The 20,333-nt window shown below is 44.5% G+C and overlaps 1 protein-coding gene across 3 annotated transcripts; it reads left to right on the forward strand.

Annotated features, from left to right (window-relative positions):
• Positions 1 to 391: 391 nt before the first annotated feature.
• On the forward strand, positions 392 to 20,289 carry LOC139539185 (transcription factor Dp-1-like). Of its 3 annotated transcripts, none has more exons than XM_071342079.1 (13): positions 392 to 422; positions 1,277 to 1,352; positions 2,336 to 2,419; positions 2,559 to 2,625; positions 2,992 to 3,095; positions 14,517 to 14,638; positions 14,733 to 14,898; positions 15,489 to 15,635; positions 17,494 to 17,562; positions 18,028 to 18,179; positions 18,595 to 18,761; positions 18,969 to 19,050; positions 19,155 to 20,289. In XM_071342079.1, the coding sequence occupies exons 3-13, from the start codon at positions 2,405 to 2,407 to the stop codon at positions 19,291 to 19,293; spliced, it is 1,230 nt and encodes a 409-aa protein (XP_071198180.1). In that variant the 5' UTR covers positions 392 to 422; positions 1,277 to 1,352; positions 2,336 to 2,404; the 3' UTR covers positions 19,294 to 20,289. The 3 variants fall into 3 exon arrangements, 2 of the variants coding, with proteins under 2 accessions (XP_071198180.1, XP_071198179.1); XM_071342078.1 differs by lacking the exon at positions 392 to 422 and adding an exon at positions 436 to 1,170; XR_011667884.1 differs by lacking the exon at positions 392 to 422 and having other exon boundaries at positions 1,219 to 1,352; positions 18,932 to 19,050.
• The last annotated feature ends 44 nt before the right edge of the window (positions 20,290 to 20,333 follow it).

Raw genomic sequence — 20,333 nt, forward strand, 5'->3', positions numbered from 1 at the left:
GTTTATAAGTGTGTGAGAAACCCTGCTTAGAAAGAAGTTAGTTATAACAATGTAATAGCAATATGCTTGTGTTATTTTAAATGGTATTTATTACAACACAGTCGCTACAGTCCCATTAGTTTTCTTTGTAGCCTCGTTTGAATGTCGCGGTTAAGCACATTTGTACGGAATGGGGTGAGTTTACGTTAGCTGTTACAATTTTTACTCAGTTTTAAATCACGGAAAAGGCTTCTGAAATGCTGAAAAGCTGGAGACCAATGGGTGAACCCGGAATAGGAGGTCCTAGTGCGCGAAGCAATCAGAACGCGCCAAGGGCGTGGCTTTAGCGGCATGGATTGTCTACGTCATATTGAAACTATCCAATCCGAAACTTCAGATGTTAGACACCGCCAAGATTGGTTTTCAGACTAGGACGGTGGAAGGTAACAGCTGAACACGAATCTCGTGCTAACGGCTAGCAAAGGCAATAGACTGGTGTTTATCGATTGAAAGGGGGGAATTTATACATTTGACATTCGAAAGGATGATTTGTCTATCTAGCGATCTCTCCAAAAGATAGGCTATCTGCTTTGTAACTTGTTATGTTAGCAAGTTAGCTAGCCACTTGCTACTGCTAACTAGTGCGTTGACCTCGTTGGCTAGCCAGTTTGCTAACGTTGACTAATTTACCCAACTAGTTAGAATTGCAAGACTGGTTAGATACACCTAGCTATCCGTTATGGTTATCAAGCCCACCAGCTGACCATCAAAATATGAATCGTGTTATTGTAGTTAGCCAGTCATAACCAATATAATTTAGTCACTTTCTCTTGCACGTTAGTGTCAAGTCATATTTATGAAATATTTCGTTGTCATTGATGGTTGCAGATTTATTCCTACAATATAACGTTAGTAGGCAAAGTTTTGTCCTAGCTTGCTAGCTAACAGTAATATTCTAGTCTTCGCCTACCGACCAATTACTACATGTACGACAGCTAGATTATAGCTAGCAAACTAGACCATTTGGTTATTTTTTACCATTTACGGCCGATGTATCCGAGCGCTATTAATGTAATTTATAGTTATTAGCTAGGTGGCTAGCGATGTTACTTGGAAAAGCATCCATTTTGAGATTGAGACATGATGGACCAGAAAGCTGCCTAACTAATTCGTTAAGGTCAAACTGTGCATGTAGGTATATCTCAGGCGTGGAGTGTTGAACTGCTTAGAAGCTTAAATTCATTATTTCAGAATCATGATAATTTCACGTATAGTTTTGTTTCCTGTTTGGCGATAGGGATTTAGACCTCCTCTTCCTCTGTCCTCGATGCCAACAAAACAGCCGTCGAAGAAGCAGACGAAAGAGTGCACTCGTAAGTGCATATCAAATTAAACCTTTACATTGTTTGGTAATTCCTTATTGCAAATGCATGTGTTGGCTTTTATTATTATAATGCACGCAGGATATATTTGAATCCGTTTTCTTATAGCTACACAATTGTCAATTGCATTCGGAATAGTCTCAAAATGTGCCTCTAAACTAGCTGGCCTGTAATATCACTAACGTTCGGTAGGTAGCTTGCTAGCTAGTTAGCATCAGTTTGCACCTAGAGTTAGCTATCGCAGAATGCTGGATAGAAACAAATTCCCATATAAAAATTAATTTGCCAGCCAGACAACGTGCATAGTTGTAGCTGGCTAGCAATTTCTGCTCTGCCTTGTAAACTTCGTGGGGAATCTCGGGTCTAGGACGTGGTCAACAACACCTACTAGGCCTTACAGTTTGCATGATAAAAGTTATGGTAAGATATCAGAAATATAAAAATGAGGACGTTTGATAGATATCACAGATGATCGAACTCATCACTTTGAAATATGCAATCGAAATTGCTTTCCAAAGACAATTTAGTCGGCTAGCAATGTTTTGTTCAGGCTATAGCGAGGTAGCCAGCTAGTGCTTTTGTGCAATATATTGCTTGCATACTAGCGGCCTTGATTTTTTTGATCAATAATGCAATCTGCTGCCTACCTTTGCAAACATTTCATGTACAATATGCAGTTCGTATACATGTGCAATACATGTGCAATAGTTCACCTGTGTGACATTCTCATAACTAACTCGTTAGGGGAGGAATTTCCTGGGTAATGTTTTATTTATGCTCATCTTTTTTTGCTCAATTGCTCCCCATACCAAAGTCGTCCTGCTTTGTCCAATGCATTCTTGGAATTATTCAGGTTAAAGCCAACTTTAAATGGGTAGTTTCCACAGTGTACTTTTATGCACGGACAGCTAAAAATCCAGCTCTAGTCATTGCATTACACACTCCCCTGCTGTATCATGGTTGTTCTGTTTCAGGGAACTCGTTGGTGACATCAGAGCTTCCCTTTCTTCAGACAGAGCCGAGCCTTACTTTGTTCCGACAGGATGATGGCCAAAGATGTGAGTCTGATCAGAGACAACCAGATGCAGTATTCTTCCACCGTGGTCCTGGGGGCCTTACAGACATTTAAGAGATTCAATACAGAGACCAGCTGTTTAAATTTTACTGGAGTAGATGTTGATGGTGTCTTCCCCACAGGTTGGTCTGATGGAAACCAATGGAGAACTGAAGGTTTTTATTGACCAGAATCTGAGTCCTAGTAAAGGTGAGCAAAGCACAGTGTTGTGCTCCAGAATATAGATCAGTGTCATTCAAACCTTGTCTATGTCCTCAACTCAACAGCAGGGGGCAATAAGACTACACAGAGGGTTGTCTCATTTTACTCCCCTCCCAACTTTCTTGTCATCTTATTACTGGTTTCCATATCAAACAGTGCAGGTGTTCTAAATATCTGTGTACCCTCATATAAATGTTTTCCCTTACGTGGGCCAGTAAGTCTGCATCCCATAGGGCCTCCTGCCTGTTCTCTAACCATCTACCTGAGAGAACTGGATATAAAGAGGCAGCCATTTTGTTGACAGTGGTTCCAGATTACCCTTTTGACCCTAGTGTTTACTCTGCTCCTTCCCAGGTGTCTTGTCTCTGGTTGCTGTCCATCCTGTATCCATCCCTGTGGCCAAACAACTACTGCCCAAAACACTGGGGCTCTCCAATGTCAACATTGCTCCACACATGGTGAGTGTGTCTGTCTACCTTCACTATTTACCCGAATGGACAGAAATAAACTGCAATACAATCATATCACAACCATATACTTGATGATAAAGTATTTTATTTTGAGACTGTGTGGTAGATTGCATGTTGATATTTGCTCTCGCAGACATTGCAAGCACAACCTTCTTAATTGCAAGCGCACCACTTGCATACACTTGGCCAAAGCGCTTCACAGCTACAATCTATCAGTTTATAGACAAGCACACACATACTTCATGGTCTCTAAGCCCCAACCATTAGCCTTGTGAGGTGACCGGGGATGAGCTTAAGCTGATCAACCTCTGCAGTCAGCAGGATTACACACCATCCCATTACATACATGAGAATATGTACATTCTTTTCACCTTTTACCTCAGAGAAGACTCACTCCACCACAGGCACATGGTATATTATGAGTCAGCTGCATAATGCTCTTTCCATTTCTTATGGTCTTGTGGGAGATACACCCACCCATAAAACATTGATATACAAGCTGACACCGTGATGGCTCTCAAGGATCTTAACTGGACTTTGTGCAAACTGGAAACCGTATATCCTGAGGCTGAATTTATTGTAGCTGGCAACTTTAATAAATTAAATCTGAGGGAAATGATACCAAAACATCTACAGTGCATCTACATCATCACTAAGCTCAGAGCCCTGGGTCTTCACTCCTCCCTGTGCAACTGGGTCCTAGACTTCCTGACCGGCTGACCCCAGGTGGTGAAGATGGGCAACATCACCCCTCGCGGATCATCAACACTGGAAACCCACAGGAGTGCGTACTCAGCCCCCACCTGTACTCCCTGTTCACCCATGACTGCGTGGCTATGCATCTCTCCAACTTGATCATCAAGTTTGCTGACGACACAAGTGGTAGGCCTGATTACCAACAATGAGCAGCCTGCAAGGAGGAGGCCTGGTGGAATTGTGCCAGGAAAATAACTTCCAACATCATCAAAACGAAGGAGCTGATCATGGACTACAGGATACTGCGGAGAGCACACGCTAGAGCAGGGGTGTCAAAGTCAAATGGACGGAGGGCCAAATAAAAAATTTAGCTACAAGCCGAGGGCCGGACTGTTCGAATGTTCATTGAAAAAATTTTAAATGACGCATATAGTCTAGTGAACCTAATTGAACCTACTGAAAACCTAACAAATATATTCCAATATGATCAGATAAATAAAGCAATATTTTCTTATGGCTCTGTCAGTAATCTTTAATTTTCAACAGACACAAAAGACAAATTTCCTTTATATAAAAATCCCCATAACATGAACATTAAATGAAAGAAACCGGTATTCAAGGCACCATCAGTAGCCTATATTTTCTATTTTAGCAAAAGTGGGCTAAATTTACTTCAAAGAAAAAAACAATAATAGCAATTTTCTATCATCCACTCAACTGAAATATTTTTAAAATATAATTGGATTGAAATACAATAAAATAAAGTGCAAAAATCTATTAATCAAAAACAACACTTTGTTTAAGGAGAAGTAACATGCAGTGAAAACAAATATTAAACTTTAACTTTTAAACTTGAACTGAGTAAAAACTCTAAATATGTGATTGCACAGTAATGTTCACTTGTTTGAGGTTGAGGGTGATACTTGGTGGTGTCCCATCTTTTCCACAAGTTCATCAATGTTCGGGGTAAGGCTCTGAGCTGAGGAAATCCTCAGAATTGAGTGGAGGTGTTCAGCAGTAAGTCGACTTCTGTGTGATGTTTTGTTCAGGTTCATCAAAGAAAACAGTTGTTCACACAGGTATGTGCTGCCAAACATAGACAACGTTTGAGCAGCCTGGATGCGCAGCTGGGGCATTGTGTCGGGGAGGAAACGGGCGAACTCCGCAGCACCCACTGCCGCATATTTTGCCCTCAGTGCATCATTGCATTGGAGGTCAATCAACTCCATTTGGAGGTTTGGTGGTGAGCTTTCCACGTCAACAGCAAATGGGTTACCGAGCAGTTCCAACCTGCTTTTTTGTGCTTCAAAGTCAGCAAATCGGCGTCGAAAGTCAGCGGCAAGCATACCTATTTTATCAGCCAACTGTGCGCTCGGGAACGCACTGGTAGAGAGCTTCTCTTTCATGGTCTGGCAGCTGGGAAAGTGGCTCAAATTTTCTTTCCGCATCTGCGTCTCCCACAGAGTCAGTTTGGTTTTAAATGCCTTCACTGTACTGTACATATCAGAGATGACATGATCCCGACCCTGCAGCTGCAAGTTCATTGCATTCAGATGACTCGTAATGTCACACAGAAAAGCCATTTCACACAGAAACATTTCGTCTCGGAGTTGTGTTGTGTCTTTCCCTTTGCTGTCCAAGAACAGACAAATCTCCTCACGAAGCTCGAAACATCTTTGAAGCACCTTTCCCTGGCTTAGCCATCGCACCTCTGTGTGATAAGGCAAATCACCATGCTCCGTTTCTAACTCCGTCAGAAATGCCTTGAACTGGCGGTGATTCAAACCTTTGGCTCTGATAAAGTTAACTGTGCGCGTGATGATGCTCATTACATGCTCCATTTTCAAGGCTTTACCGCACAACGCTTCCTGGTGTATGATACAATGATAAGCTGTCAGCTCACCTGTCGCGTTTTCCTCTTGCATCTTTTCCCGTATCTTCGCCACCAGTCCGCTCCTGTGTCCACACATCGCAGGTGCTCCGTCGGTTGTCAAACCCACGAGTTTTTCCCAAGGCAGCTCCATCTCATTTACACATCTTGACACCTCTTCATACAAATCATGCCCCGTAGTTGTGCCATGCATAGGACGTAAAGCCAAAAACTCCTCTGTCACGCTTAGGCTGGAGTCCACTCCGCGGATGAAAATTGACAACTGGGCAATGTCAGAAATGTCGGTGCTCTCATCCACAGCCAAGGAATATGCAATGAAATCTTTTCCCTTTTTCACAAGCTGCTCTTTTAGATTGATGGACAACTGGTCTACTCTCTCGGCAATGGTGTTTCTGCTCAGACTCACATTTAAAAATAGTTGCCTTTTTTCTGGGCAAACTTCGTCACAAACTTTAATCATGCAGTTTTTGATGAAATCCCCCTCCGTAAATGGCCGGGCTGATTTAGCGATCTCTTCTGCCAAAATAAAACTGGCCTTGACAGCAGCCTGGCCTTGTGATTTGGCTTTTTTGAACAGAGCCTGTCGAGATTTGAGGCCTCGTTTTAATTCCTCTGCCTTTTGTAGCCTTTGTTCCATGTCCATATTCTTGTTTTTGTCCGCGTGTTTCGTTTCATAATGTCGTCTCAGATTATACTCTTTCAGTACCGCCACACTTTCTCCACACAGAAGACACACAGGTTTTCCAGCTACCTCCGTGAACATATACTCCGACTCCCACCTTGTTTGAAACCCCCGGTTCTCAGTGTCCACCTTCCGTTTTGCCATTTTTGATGGGTATCTGAAAGTTAATTTTACTGTGATGCTGACGACTGCTGTGCCAATAAATATTGAAATGAAGCAGCCTACTGCTCGGTGCGTCACCGTTGCATTGTGGGAAATGTAGTATTGGTGCGTGTAAAAGATCTGCGGGCTGCCGGCTTGCTGCGGTCTGCGGGCCGGTTCTAATAATAAATCAAGATCATCCCAGGGGCCGTAAAAAACCTTCTCGCGGGCCGGATGTGGCCCGCGGGCCTTGACTCTGACATATGTGCGCTAGAGCTTGGACAATAAACTGAAAATTATTGATGCTGATCGCTTATCGCATAAATTTTGCTGATTTTAAAGTTAATTACATTGAGTAGCCTATACTAGAGACGAAGTTTAAAATGAAATACGTTTGCTAATATGGGTGATTGATGGTTGTAGCCATCACTTGTCCAATCAACAAAGTAATAGTTTATACAAACTATTTTAAACTCTGGTGCACATTGTTTATAAATGTATAATTATATTTATTGTTATTGCGATACATTTCTTAAATTGATGCGATATGGATTTCATATCGCCCAGCTCTAGAGCACGCCCCCTTCCACATCAACGGGGCAGCAGTGGAGAGGGTCAAACATTTCAAGTTCCTCAGCGTGCACATCACTGAGTACCTGAAATGGTTCCTCCACACCGCCGCCTCTTCAACTTCAGGAGGCGGAAGAAATTCAGCGTGGCACCTTAGACCCTCACAAACTCCTACATATGTACCATCGAGAGCATTCTGTCTAGCTGCAATGCTGCTGAGTTTTTCACGCTCAACAGTTTCCTGTGTGTGTCAACAATGGTTCACCACCAAAAAGACATCCAGCCTACTTAACATAACTGTGGGAAGCATTGGAGTCAACATTGGCAAGCATCCCTGTGGAAAGTTTTCAACACCTTGTAGTTCATGCCCTGTCGAATTGAGGCTGTTCTGAGGGCAAAGGGATATACAGTGCATTCGGAAAGTATTCCGACCCTTTCCCTTTCCCATATTTCCATACTTTCTTTTTTTTAATGTTTGCAAATGAAAAAAAAAATGCTTTATGTAAATAAGCATTCAGATCCTTTGCTATCAGACTCGAAATTGAGATCAGGTGCATCCTGTTTCCATTGATCATCCTTGATTGGAGGTCACCTGTGGTGAATTCAATTGATTGGACATGATTTGGAAGGGCACACAGCTGTCTATATAAGGTCCCACAGGTGACAGTGCATGTCAGAGCAAAAACCAAGCCATGAGGTCAAAGGAATTGTCCGTCGAGCTCCGAGACAGGATTGTGTTGAGGCACAGATCTGGGGAAGGGTACCAAAACATTTCTGCAGCATTGAAGGTCCCCAAGAACAGTTGCCTCCAAGTTTGGAACCACCAAGACTCTTCCTAGAGCTGGCTACCCGGCCAAACTGAGCAATCGGGGGAGAAGGTTCTTGGTCAGGGAGGTCAGTCTGACAGAGCTCTAGAGTTCCTCTGTGGAAATGGGAGAACCTTCCAGAAGGACAACCATCTCTGCACCACTCCACCAATCAGTGGCCAGACGGTAGCCACTCCTCAGTAAAAGGCACATGACAGCCAGTTCGGAGTTTGCCAAAAGGCACCTAAAGGACTCTCAGACCTTGAGAAACAAGATTCTTTGGCCTGAATGCCATTTCAATTAACAGTTGTGCCTTGTTAAAAGTTAATTTGTGAAATTTCTTTCCGAAAAGCGTTGTGTTGTGACAAGGTAGGGGTGGAATACAGAAGATAGCCCTATTTGGTAAAAGACGAAGTCATATTATGGCAAGATTAGCTCAAATAAGCAAAGAGAAATGACAGTCCATCATTACTTTAAGACATGGTCAGTCAATCCGGAAAATGTCAAGAACTTTGAACGTTTCTTCAAGTGCAGTCGCAAAAACCATCAAGCACTATGATGAAACTGGCTCTCATGAAGACCGCCACAGGAAAGGAAGACCCAGAGTTACTTTGTTTTTAAAATGTATGGATATCCAGGGGCACACTCCAACTCTCAGACATTATTTACTTTGTGTTTAGTCGGAGCGCACACTGGATGCTCGGGCGAAGGATTCAAGCGTTGTGGGCTTACCCAAGCTAACGTTGGCTAGCTTGCTAGCAACTTCCAGACACAAATGAGAGAACACCTCACTCTGACCATTTTACTCACACTAGCAGAGCTGTTTAGGCAGTTTTCATGTCATCCAGGGCTTTGGTGACTAATTGTGCTGCTGGCAACAATTTAATTGTGCGTTTTTGCCGACGTTTACTGACACCGGCCATATTCAATGGGTGTTGAGCACTTGTAAAGTCATCAGTTATTCTGCGCTCTGGTACACTCAGAGGAGAGTGCTCTGAAATCGGAGTAGATAGCCAGAGCGAATTTTCTAAGCACCCGAATGTCCATTGAGAAAGCACAACGACTATACCACTTAAGCTAAGAATGACGGGAATAATAGTCAATAAATGTTGGGTAGTTAATTAGTTAGCATATAGTTCATATACTGGCAAGTTTGATGTATTAGTAGGCCAACTAACTTTAGGTAGCTAGCTAACATACCGTTACATACTTCTGTACTGATATGCTATGTGGTTCATAAGGATAACATAGCTATAAAATTGGCAGACATAACATGTAAGGTAACTTCTTTGAAAAGTCATTACTTTAATACATTGCTCAACATTTTCTTAACATTTGTAGTAATTAGTTAAAGCAATGAATTTGTATCCGCCCTCGTTGGACTTCGGCTGCATATTTTCCACAATTTTCTTTAAATCTGAAAACGTTGTGAAGCCACACCCATTTCCAGAATTGCATTATGGGCCCTAAAAGCACGGAAATAGTGTCCACTGCTGGTACACTTCGTATTTTGACGAATGTAGTATGACATCCGGGAACTTTTGGTACACTAACTGTATCCATACTATCACCAATAAGCATACTATATACTCAATTTACATCACAAATAGTATGGTTAGTGCAGTTAGTATGAGTATTCGAACACAGCTCGTGTTCTCTTTTTAAGTGTGAGTTTGACCGTTTTTTCCCCCATGTCCTGCTAAGCATTCAAAATGTAACTTTTGGTACTTTTGAGTACTTTTGGTTGTCAGGAGAAATGTATGGAGTAAAAAGTACAATATTTTCATTAAGTATGTATTGAAGTAGAAGTTGTGAGAAATATCAATAGTTACGTACAGATACTCCAAAAAATGGCTTGAGTAGTAGTTTGAAGTATTTTTACTTAAATACTTTACACCGCTGTTTGTGAGGGGCCGCAGTGGCTCGCCGGTCTGCGTACCCCTATCTTGACAGCAGAGAGAACAAATTTAAGTTTAAGTTCATTTCGGGCAATGCTACACATTTTGGCATCAGGTGGAGAGAAATGTTTGAATATGCTATCAGTGTGAGCAACAAAATCAAATGGGCTAAACCACAGGTATCAAACTCATTTCATGGAGGGCCGAGTGTCTTCAGGTTTTAGCTCCTCCCCTTGTACTTGATTGATGAATTTAAGGTGACTAATTAGTAAGGAATTGGTTAAAAAAAATAAACGGTTAAGGCGTTTATTTTCATCAAATCAAATGTTATTGCGAGTGTAGCGAAATGAAATGCTTGTGCTTCTAGTTCCGACAGTTAGGCAATATCTAACAAGTAATCATTTACATTACATTTTACATTTAAGTCATTTAGCAGACGCTCTTATCCAGAGCGACTTACAAGTTGGTGCATTCACCTTATGATATCCAGTGGAACAACCACTTTACAATAGTGCATCTAACTCTTTTAAGGGGGGGGGTTAGAAGGATTACTTTATCCTATCCTAGGTATTCCTTAAAGAGGTGGGGTTTCAGGTGTCTCCGGAAGGTGGTGATTGACTCCGCTGACCTGGCGTCGTGAGGGAGTTTGTTCCACCATTGGGGTGCCAGAGCAGCGAACAGTTTTGACTGGGCTGAGCGGGAACTGTACTTCCTCAGAGGTAGGGAGGCGAGCAGGCCAGAGGTGGATGAACGCAGTGCCCTTGTTTGGGTGTAGGGCCTGATCAGAGCCTGAAAGTACGGAGGTGCCGTTCCCCTCACAGCTCCGTAGGCAAGCACCATGGTCTCGTAGCGGATGCGAGCTTCAACTGGAAGCCAGTGGAGAGAGCGGAGGAGCTGGGTGACGTGAGAGAACCTGGGAAGGTTGAACACCAGACGGGCTGCGGCGTTCTGGATGAGTTGTAGGGGTTTAATGGCACAGGCAGGGAGCCCAGCCAACAGCGAGTTGCAGTAATCCAGACGGGAGATGACAAGTGCCTGGATTAGGACCTGCGCCGCTTCCTGTGTGAGGCAAGGTCGTACTCTGCGAATGTTGTAGAGCATGAACCTACAGGAACGGGTCACCGCCTTGATGTTAGTTGAGAACGACAGGGTGTTGTCCAGGATCACGCCAAGGTTCTTAGCACTCTGGGAGGAGGACACAATGGAGTTGTCAACCGTGATGGCGAGATCATGGAACGGGCAGTCCTTCCCCGGGAGGAAGAGCAGCTCCGTCTTGCCGAGGTTCAGCTTGAGGTGGTGATCCGTCATCCACACTGATATGTCTGCCAGACATGCAGAGATGCGATTCGCCACCTGGTTATCAGAAGGGGGAAAGGAGAAGATTAGTTGTGTGTCGTCTGCATAGCAATAATAGGAGAGACCATGTGAGGATATGACAGAGCCAAGTGACTTGGTGTATAGCGAGAATAGGAGAGGACCTAGAACAGAGCCCTGGGGGACACCAGTGGTGAGAGCACGTGGTGCGGAGACAGATTCTCGCCACGCCACCTGGTAGGAGCGACCTGTCAGGTAGGACGCAATCCAAGCGTGGGCCGCGCCGGAGATGCCCAACTCGGAGAGGGTGGAGAGGAGGATCTGATGGTTCACAGTATCAAAGGCAGCCGATAGGTCTAGAAGGATGAGAGCAGAGGAGAGAGAGTTAGCTTTAGCAGTGCGGAGCGCCTCCGTGACACAGAGAAGAGCAGTCTCAGTTGAATGACTAGTCTTGAAACCTGACTGATTTGGATCAAGAAGGTCATTCTGAGAGAGATAGCAGGAGAGCTGGCCAAGGACGGCACGTTCAAGAGTTTTGGAGAGAAAAGAAAGGGATACTGGTCTGTAGTTGTTGACATCGGAGGGATCGAGTGTAGGTTTTTTCAGAAGGGGTGCAACTCTCGCTCTCTTGAAGGCGGAAGGGACGTAGCCAGCGGTCAAGGATGAGTTGATGAGCGAGGTGAGGTAAGGGAGAAGGTCTCCGGAAATGGTCTGGAGAAGAGAGGAGGGGATAGGGTCAAGCGGGCAGGTTGTTGGGCGGCCGGCCGTCACAAGACGCGAGATTTCATCTGGAGAGAGAGGGGAGAAAGAGGTCAAAGCACAGGGTAGGGCAGTGTGAGCAGAACCAGCGGTGTTGTTTGACTTAGCAAACGAGGATCGGATGTCGTCGAACTTCTTTTCAAAATGGTTGACGAAGTCATCCGCAGAGAGGGAGGGGGGGGGGGGGGGGAGGATTCAGGAGGGAGGAGAAGGTGGCAAAGAGCTTCCTAGGGTTAGGGGCAGATGCTTGGAATTTAGAGTGGTAGAAAGTGGCTTTAGCAGCAGAGACAGAAGAGGAGAATGTAGAGAGGAGGGAGTGAAAGGATGCCAGGTCCGCAGGGAGGCGAGTTTTCCTCCATTTCCGCTCGGCTGCCCGGAGCCCTGTTCTGTGAGCTCGCAATGAGTCGTCGAGCCACGGAGCAGGAGGGGAGGACCGAGCCGGCCTGGAGGATAGGGGACATAGAGAGTTAAAGGATGCAGAAAGGGAGGAGAGGAGGGTTGAGGAGGCAGAATCGGGAGATAGGTTGGAGAAGGTTTGAGCAGAGGGAAGAGATGATAGGATGGAAGAGGAGAGAGTAGCGGGGGAGAGAGAGCGAAGGTTGGGACGGCGCGATACCATCCGAGTAGGGGCAGTGTGGGAAGTGTTGGATGAGAGCGAGAGGGAAAAGGATACAAGGTAGTGGTCGGAGACTTGGAGGGGAGTTGCATTGAGATTAGTGGAAGAACAGCATCTAGTAAAGATGAGGTCAAGCGTATTGCCTGCCTTGTGAGTAGGGGGGGAAGGTGAGAGGGTGAGGTCAAAAGAGGAGCGGAGTGGAAAGAAGGAGGCAGAGAGGAATGAGTCAAAGGTAGACGTGGGGAGGTTAAAGTCACCCAGAACTGTGAGAGGTGAGCCATCCTCAGGAAAGGAACTTATCAAGGCGTCAAGCTCATTGATGAACTCTCCAAGGGAACCTGGGGGGCGATAAATGATAAGGATGTTAAGCTTGAAAGGGCTGGTAACTGTGACAGCATGGAATTCAAAGGAGGCGATAGACAGATGGGTCAGGGGAGAAAGAGAGAATGTCCACTTGGGAGAGATGAGGATCCCAGTGCCACCACCCCGCTGACCAGAAGCTCTCGGGGTGTGCGAGAACACGTGGGCAGACGAGGAGAGAGCAGTAGGAGTAGCAGTGTTATCTGTGGTAATCCATGTTTCCGTCAGTGCCAAGAAGTCGAGGGACTGGAGGGAAGCATAGGCTGAGATGAACTCTGCCTTGTTGGCTGCAGATCGGCAGTTCCAGAGGCTGCCGGAGACCTGGAACTCCACGTGGGTCGTGCGCGCTGGGACCACCAGGTTAGTGGCAGCGGCCACGCGGTGTGAAGCGTTTGTATGGTCTGTGCAGAGAGGAGAGAAGAGGGATAGACAGACACATAGTTGACAGGCTACAGAAGAGGCTACGCTAATGCAAAGGAGATTGGAATGACAAGTGGACTACACGTCTCGAATGTTCAGAGAGTTAAGCTTACGTTGCAAAAAATCTTATTGACTAAAATGATACAGTGCTGCCGGCTGGTGAAGTAGGCTAGCTAGCAGTGGCTGCGTTGTTGACTTAGTTTGAAAGTGTAGCTGGCTAGGTAGCCTCGATAACTGGCTAGGTAACCTTGACAATTACTCTAAACTACACAATTATCTTGGATACAAAGACGGCTATGTAGCTAGCTAAGATCAGACAAATCAAACCGTTGTACTGTAATGAAATGTAATACTACCTGCGGAGCGAAATGCATAATCGAACAATTCCACAACTACCTAATACACACACATCTAAGTAATGGAATAGGAATATATACATATAAATATATGGATGCGGCGTAGGCAAGATGCAATAGATAGTATAAAATACAGTATATACTATGATATGAGTAATGCAAGATTTGTAAACATTATTAAAGTGACCAGTGATCCATTTCTTTAAGTGGCCAATAATTTCAAGTCTGTATGAAGGCAGTAGCCTCACTGTTAGTGATAGCTGTTTAACAGTCCGATGGCCTTGAGATGGAAGCTATTTTTCAGTCTCTCCCAGCTTTGATGTACCTGTACTGACCTCGCCTTCTGGATGGTAGCGGGGTGAACAGGCAGTGGCTCGGGTGTTTCTTGTCCTTGATGATCTTTTTGGTCTTCCTGTGACATCGGGTGCTGTAGGTGTCCTGGAGGGCAGGTAGTTTGCCCCCGGTGATGTGCTGTGCAGACCGCACCACCCTCTGGAGAGCCCTGCGGTTGTGGGCAGTGCAGTTGCCGTACCAGGCATGCTCTTAATTGTACATCTGTACAAATGTGTAAAGGTTTTAGGTGACAGGCCGAATGAAGATCTTCATCTGGTTACACTGTTATAGAGTAATTGTGCCAGTCCTAATCACAATGTTGTCACCATTGACGATGGCTGTCAATCATCGTTGATAGACAATGCAATCGCAATGTCGCCCAACCCTACAATAACCTTTTCAATAATGTATGACTATGATGGTCTGTTCATATTGATGTGTGTTGTAGGTGTATGTATTTGTTTTTACAGCTTGCTGCAAAGCAAATTACACTCTTGGATTATAAAGCTTCTTTACTCTAAAACTTACATGGTTGACCTCTCCCCCCCCCCCCCCCCCCCCCTGTAGGTTATTGGCACGCCCCAGAGGCCCAGTGTTTCCAGTGCCATACTGGTGAACAGCCCTCACACACCCAGCTCCCAGTTCCTCACACAGAGTCAGCCGGCCGACGCGTCGCCTTGGTCATCGGGGTGAGTTTAGTTGATTTATTTATTCTGTGTGCCTATGTGATATGCCAGTGTAGTCTAGAAGTATATAGCTGTGTTTAACCACCTTTGTCCACAGGAAGCGTGGTAAGAAGGGGGAGAAGAATGGCAAGGGCTTGAGGCATTTCTCCATGAAGGTGTGTGAGAAGGTGCAAAAGAAGGGTGTCACCTCGTACAACGAGGTGGCAGACGAGCTGGTGGCAGAGTTCAGCGCTGCAGACAACCACATCTCCCCCAATGACTCTGTGAGTTTTGCAGCTGTATGCACAGGGCTCTTCAGGCTGGGGAAGTCTGACTTCACTTTCTCTGAGACATAATTTTCTGTGACATCAGACATTGTCTGAATTCCTATTTATGCCAACACTCTGTCAGACAGAATTCTCCGTTGTTGCATCACTCTTAAAACTCCTTACATTCTCTCTGACAGAAGTCCTCGTTATGACATCACTCTCTGACAACCCATCACGTTTTTCAGCCTTACTCTTAGACAAAACAAATCTCTATATGACATCACAATTTCAGACACAACAAACCTACTTAGGAAATGAAGTTATGGCAGGGTCTTCCTCGAGCCTAATTTATGTCCGCTACTTTTGCTTTTGGTGTTCGGACTTCGACCATCAGCTGCCATCCTCAGTGTTCCGCTTCATCCACCTCCTTGTAAAGTCCGAAAGAGATTTCGGGGGGTGCGGACTGAAGCGGATGTTTTGATATTAGGCTTTAGCACACTGGTTTCATTATGACAAATCCACATGATCATTATGACACCAAACCCAATGGAAGCGCTCTGCACACACAGGAGTCAGAGATTAACCCCTTCCCCCTCTCCTTGTAGCATGTGTATGACCAGAAGAACATCCGTAGGCGTGTGTACGACGCGCTCAATGTGCTCATGGCCATGAACATAATCTCTAAAGAGAAGAAAGAGATCAAGTGGATCGGTCTGCCCACAAACTCGGCCCAGGAATGCCAGAACCTAGAGGTGAGTCTAATATATACACAGAACAAAAATATAAACTAAACATGTAAAGTGTTGGTCCCATAATTCACGAGCTGAAATAAAATATCCCTCAAATTTTTCATATACACAAAAAGCTTATTTCTCTCAAATGTTGTGCAGAAATTGTACATCCCTGTTAGTGAGTATTTCTCATTTGCCAAAATAATCCATCCACCTGATAGTTGTGGCATATCTAGAAGCTGATTAAACAGCATGATCATTACACAGATGCACCTTGTGCTGGGGACAATAAAAGCCCACTCTTAAATGTGCCGTTGTCACACAACACAATGCCACAGAGGCCTCAAGTTTTGAGAGAGTGTGCATTTTGCATGCTGACTGCAGGAATATGCAGAGCTGTTGCCAGAGAATGTTATGTTAGTTTCTCTACAATAAGCCGCCTCCAACGTTGTTTCAGAGAATTTGGCAGTACATCCAACCGGCCTTGCAACCGCAGACCACGTGTATGGCGTTGTGTGGGAGAGCTGTTTGCTGACGTCAACGTTGTGAACAGAGTGCCCCATGGTGGCGGTGAGGTTATAGTATAAGCTACGGACAACAAACACAATTGCATTTTATCGATGGTGATTTGAATGCACAAAGATACAGTGATGAGATCCTGAGGCCAATTGTCGTGCCATTCATCCGCTGCCATCACCTCATGTTTCAGCATGATAATGCACAGCTCCATGTCGCAAAGATCTGAACATAATTTCTGGAAGCTGAAAATGTCCCAGTTCTTCTATGGCCTGCATACTCACCAGACATGTCACCCATTGAGCATGTTTGGAATGCCCTGGATTGACTTGTACGACAGCGTGTTCCAGTTCCCGTCAATATCCAGCAGCTTTACACAGCCATTGAAGTGGGACAACATTTTACAGGCCACACTCAGCAGCCTGATCAACTGTATGCGAAGGGCGTGTCACACTGCATGAGACAAATGGTGGTCACACCAGATACTGACTGGTTTTCTGATCCACATTTTTATTATGTGACCAAAAGATGCATATCTGTATTCCCAGTCATGTGAAATCCATAGATTAGGGTATAATTTATTTATTTAAATGGATTGATTTCCTTATGAACTGAGAAATCTTTTTAATTGCATGTTGCGTTTTTATTTTTGTTCAGTGTATATGCACAGTGCATTCAGAAAGTATTCAGGCCCGTTAACTTTTTCCACATTTAGTTACTTAACAGCCTTATTTACAATGAAGGCCTACCGGGGAACAGTGAGTTAACTGCCTTGTTCAGAGCAGAACGACAGATTATTTAATTGTCAGCTCAGGGATTCGATCCAGCAACCTTTCGGTTACTGGCCCAACGCTCTAACCACTAGGCAACCTGCCACCCCTCTTCTTGGGTTTGATGCTACAAGCTTGGCAAACCTGTATTTAGGTAGTTTATCCCGTTCTCTGCAGATCCTCTCAAACTCTGTCGGGTTGGATGGGGAAGACTCGATGCTGTAACTCAATACTGTAATCGCTGCCAAACGTGCTAAAACAAAATACTGAGAAAAGGGTCTGAATACTTATGCAAATGTGATGTTTCAGTAAAAAAGAAAATATAGAAATTAGCAAAAATGTCTAAACCAGTTTCTTTCTTTGTCATTATTGAGTTTTGTGTGTAGATTGAGGAGAGAAAAAAAACAATTTAATCAATTTTAGAATATGGCTGTAACGTAACAAAATGTGGAATAAGTCAAGGGGTCTGAGTACTTTCCGAAGCCACTGTGTATATACATTCACACCTGGTACACCATGAACTCTCTTCTCCCTCACTCCCTCTTTTCTTTTACGCTCTCACACCCTGGATGTGTTCTGCTCCTCCTCTGTAGGTGGAGAGACAAAGACGACTGGAGAGAATCAAGCAGAAGCAGTCACAACTCCAAGAGCTTATATTACAGGTGATCAGCTTCCCTCCTGTTACAGGACTAGCTTGCCTCCTGTTACAGGACTAGCTTGCCTCATCGACAACAATACAATCACTGATAAAGGCAAGCATATACAAGACCACAGGTTGTCTTAAAGGGGAAATCAGCAGTTGCTACATACATTTTTAGACTTAAATGAATATGTACCCATTGATTCTTTAAGAATATAACTTAGAAATGCCCCCAATAGCTTAGCTGAACTGCCGTACCCCATCAGAATCCAAAATATATATAAGCCTGTTTTACTGGTTAAAAAACTATCATTTTGATATCATGTCCATGCATCCATAGCTTTGTCTGAATTTGAGTTGTTATTTCTCGAGCCCCATCCCTCAGCTTTCTACCAAAACAACTGGTGGTGACAATGCTTTATTGTTTCAACTGCTGATTGGCACTTTAACATTGTTCTAATGTTCTCTCCATGATCCCCTCCTGCAGCAAATAGCCTTTAAGAACCTGGTGCAGCGGAACCGACAGACGGAACAGCAGACAAACAGACCTCCACCCCCCAACTCTCTCATCCACCTCCCCTTCATCATTGTCAACACTAGCAAGAAGACTGTCATCGACTGCAGCATCTCCAACGACAAGTGAGTGACTGTTAAATTTGAGTGTCTGTGTAAATTGATCATCAACTTAATTCATGTAGACATTTCTATTTTGTCCCACAGAATTTTCACCAAATAAATGTTAATGTAAATGGGCCATTTAAAATGTCATTTTATCAGACTCTTATCCAGTGTGACTTAGAGGAGCAATTAGCGTTAAGTGCCTTACTCAAGGGCACATTGACAGATTTTTCACCTAGTCAGCTCAGGGATTCGAACCAGTTACCTTTTGGTTACTGCACCAAAGCTCCTAAACGCTAGGCTACCTGCCGCCACCCAATAAAGTATCGTATTGAGGCAATGGCAACACCCCGCTCAAGTTTTTCCAGGATTGAATGTTTTCATTCATGTTCTAACCATGCCATTATATTCACCTCTTTACTTTCCTTCTCTTTAGGTTTGAGTACCTGTTCAACTTTGACAGCATGTTTGAGATCCATGACGACATTGAGGTGCTGAAGCGTATGGGCATGGCCTGTGGCCTGGAGGTGGGCAAGTGTTCCCCGGAGGACCTGAAGGTGGCACGCAGCTTGGTGCCCAAAGCCCTGGAGCCCTACGTCACAGGTCAGAGACCATAGGGGTCAGGGTTCATAGTGCATGCTTAAATTTCAGTCATAGGTCAAGTCATTGAGCTACACACTATCCTTATCAAAGTAAGTGAGATGAATTGGGCATGAAATACTCAAACATGTTGCTAATTCGGGGTATATTGGTCCTGTTTGGTTCTCTCTAAGGTATATATGTGAACGTGTGTACTACTGTCTCACACAGAGATGGCCCAGGGCCCGATCAGTAACGTCTACATCACTGGAGGATCCTCCACCAACGGGGGGTGCCATCACGGCCAGGGCAGGTGAGTCTCTCTCCTCTACTGTTGCCCTAGTCAGGGTGTTCTATAGCACGTTCACATGGAGGGAGAGTAAGAGTTACCATATTTCTATCTCTCTCTCTCTGTAGTGACAGTGGTGCAGATGGTCCCCTGGCCTCCAGCTCTAATGACTCTCACTACAGTGGCTCCCGTGTTGAGACTCCTGTGTCGTACATGGGGGATGATGACGAGGAGGATGACTATGATGAGAATGACGATGACGATTAACCTCCTGCCACTTCACGCATTTCTCCTCTCCAACAAGCAGTCTGTCTCTGCATCTCTCTCTGTATCGCTTTTTCTCAAGGGCGTTGAAGAATGTTTGAGTATGGAGGCTGTGCAACCCTCTTCTCAGAGCGGGGTCCTGAATCACATGATAGCCAATGGCTCTCTGGGAAGTGTAGTTTATGGCTTTGGCACTGTGCTGCGTCCTTTCTGTGTATTATCACCTCCTCTTGGCAAGCCATCCTACTCGAGAATAAAGCTACAACAAAAAATCTTCCAGACAACTCATTGCTGTTGGAGAATGTATAGTGTTCCTTGTGTGTGAAATAGTTATCTTTATTATGTTTTGATTACGTTGGAGAGACTCAATGGTGAACCACTGTTTCAAGATGGCTGCCAGTGTAACTGCACCAGCGCTCTGGCTCAGAGACATTCACTGGATCCAAAATGGCTGATTTAGTTGCCAAAACGCCCTAAGAAAGATTGAGACTGCCCTTTTGAAAGTGTGGACACTATTTTGTTACACCTCCCCTCCCCTGCTATTTGTGGCATTGATTTCAAGCAGAGATTTTGTATCTGCTCCCCACAGTTCTGTAGGCAGCTGCTTTTCTGGTCCTTGTTTTTGTTTTTGGAGTGTTTTAGCAGCGACTCAATCCCTCAGACCACCCTGTCACACCGTGGTAGTGTTTACAAATGACCGGCACCGGCGAAGAAAATAACTCCTACCCACGCTAACTATAGGAACATGTTAAGCTTTGTTTGTGAAATGTAAACGGATGCTGTGAAGCTTTTAGTTTATAGCATCCTTTACAGGTCAGTGGCGGAAGGAAGACCTGGACATGATCGATGTATCAAATATGTGGGTTGTGTAGGTCTCTATGGACTCACTTCGAAGATCTCCTTTTTCAAACTGAACAACCCATGTACTGATTCTTCCAAAATACCTTTTCTGTAATCTAATATAAGTTTGAAAATTAAATATAGAGAATGTTTTAACAAGTTGACTTCAGTGAGCGTTTGTGCGGTTTTATAACTTATAATCT

The sequence above is a fragment of the Salvelinus alpinus genome, chromosome 14 (genome assembly GCF_045679555.1).
Source record: "Salvelinus alpinus chromosome 14, SLU_Salpinus.1, whole genome shotgun sequence".
Lineage (NCBI taxonomy): Eukaryota > Metazoa > Chordata > Actinopteri > Salmoniformes > Salmonidae > Salvelinus > Salvelinus alpinus.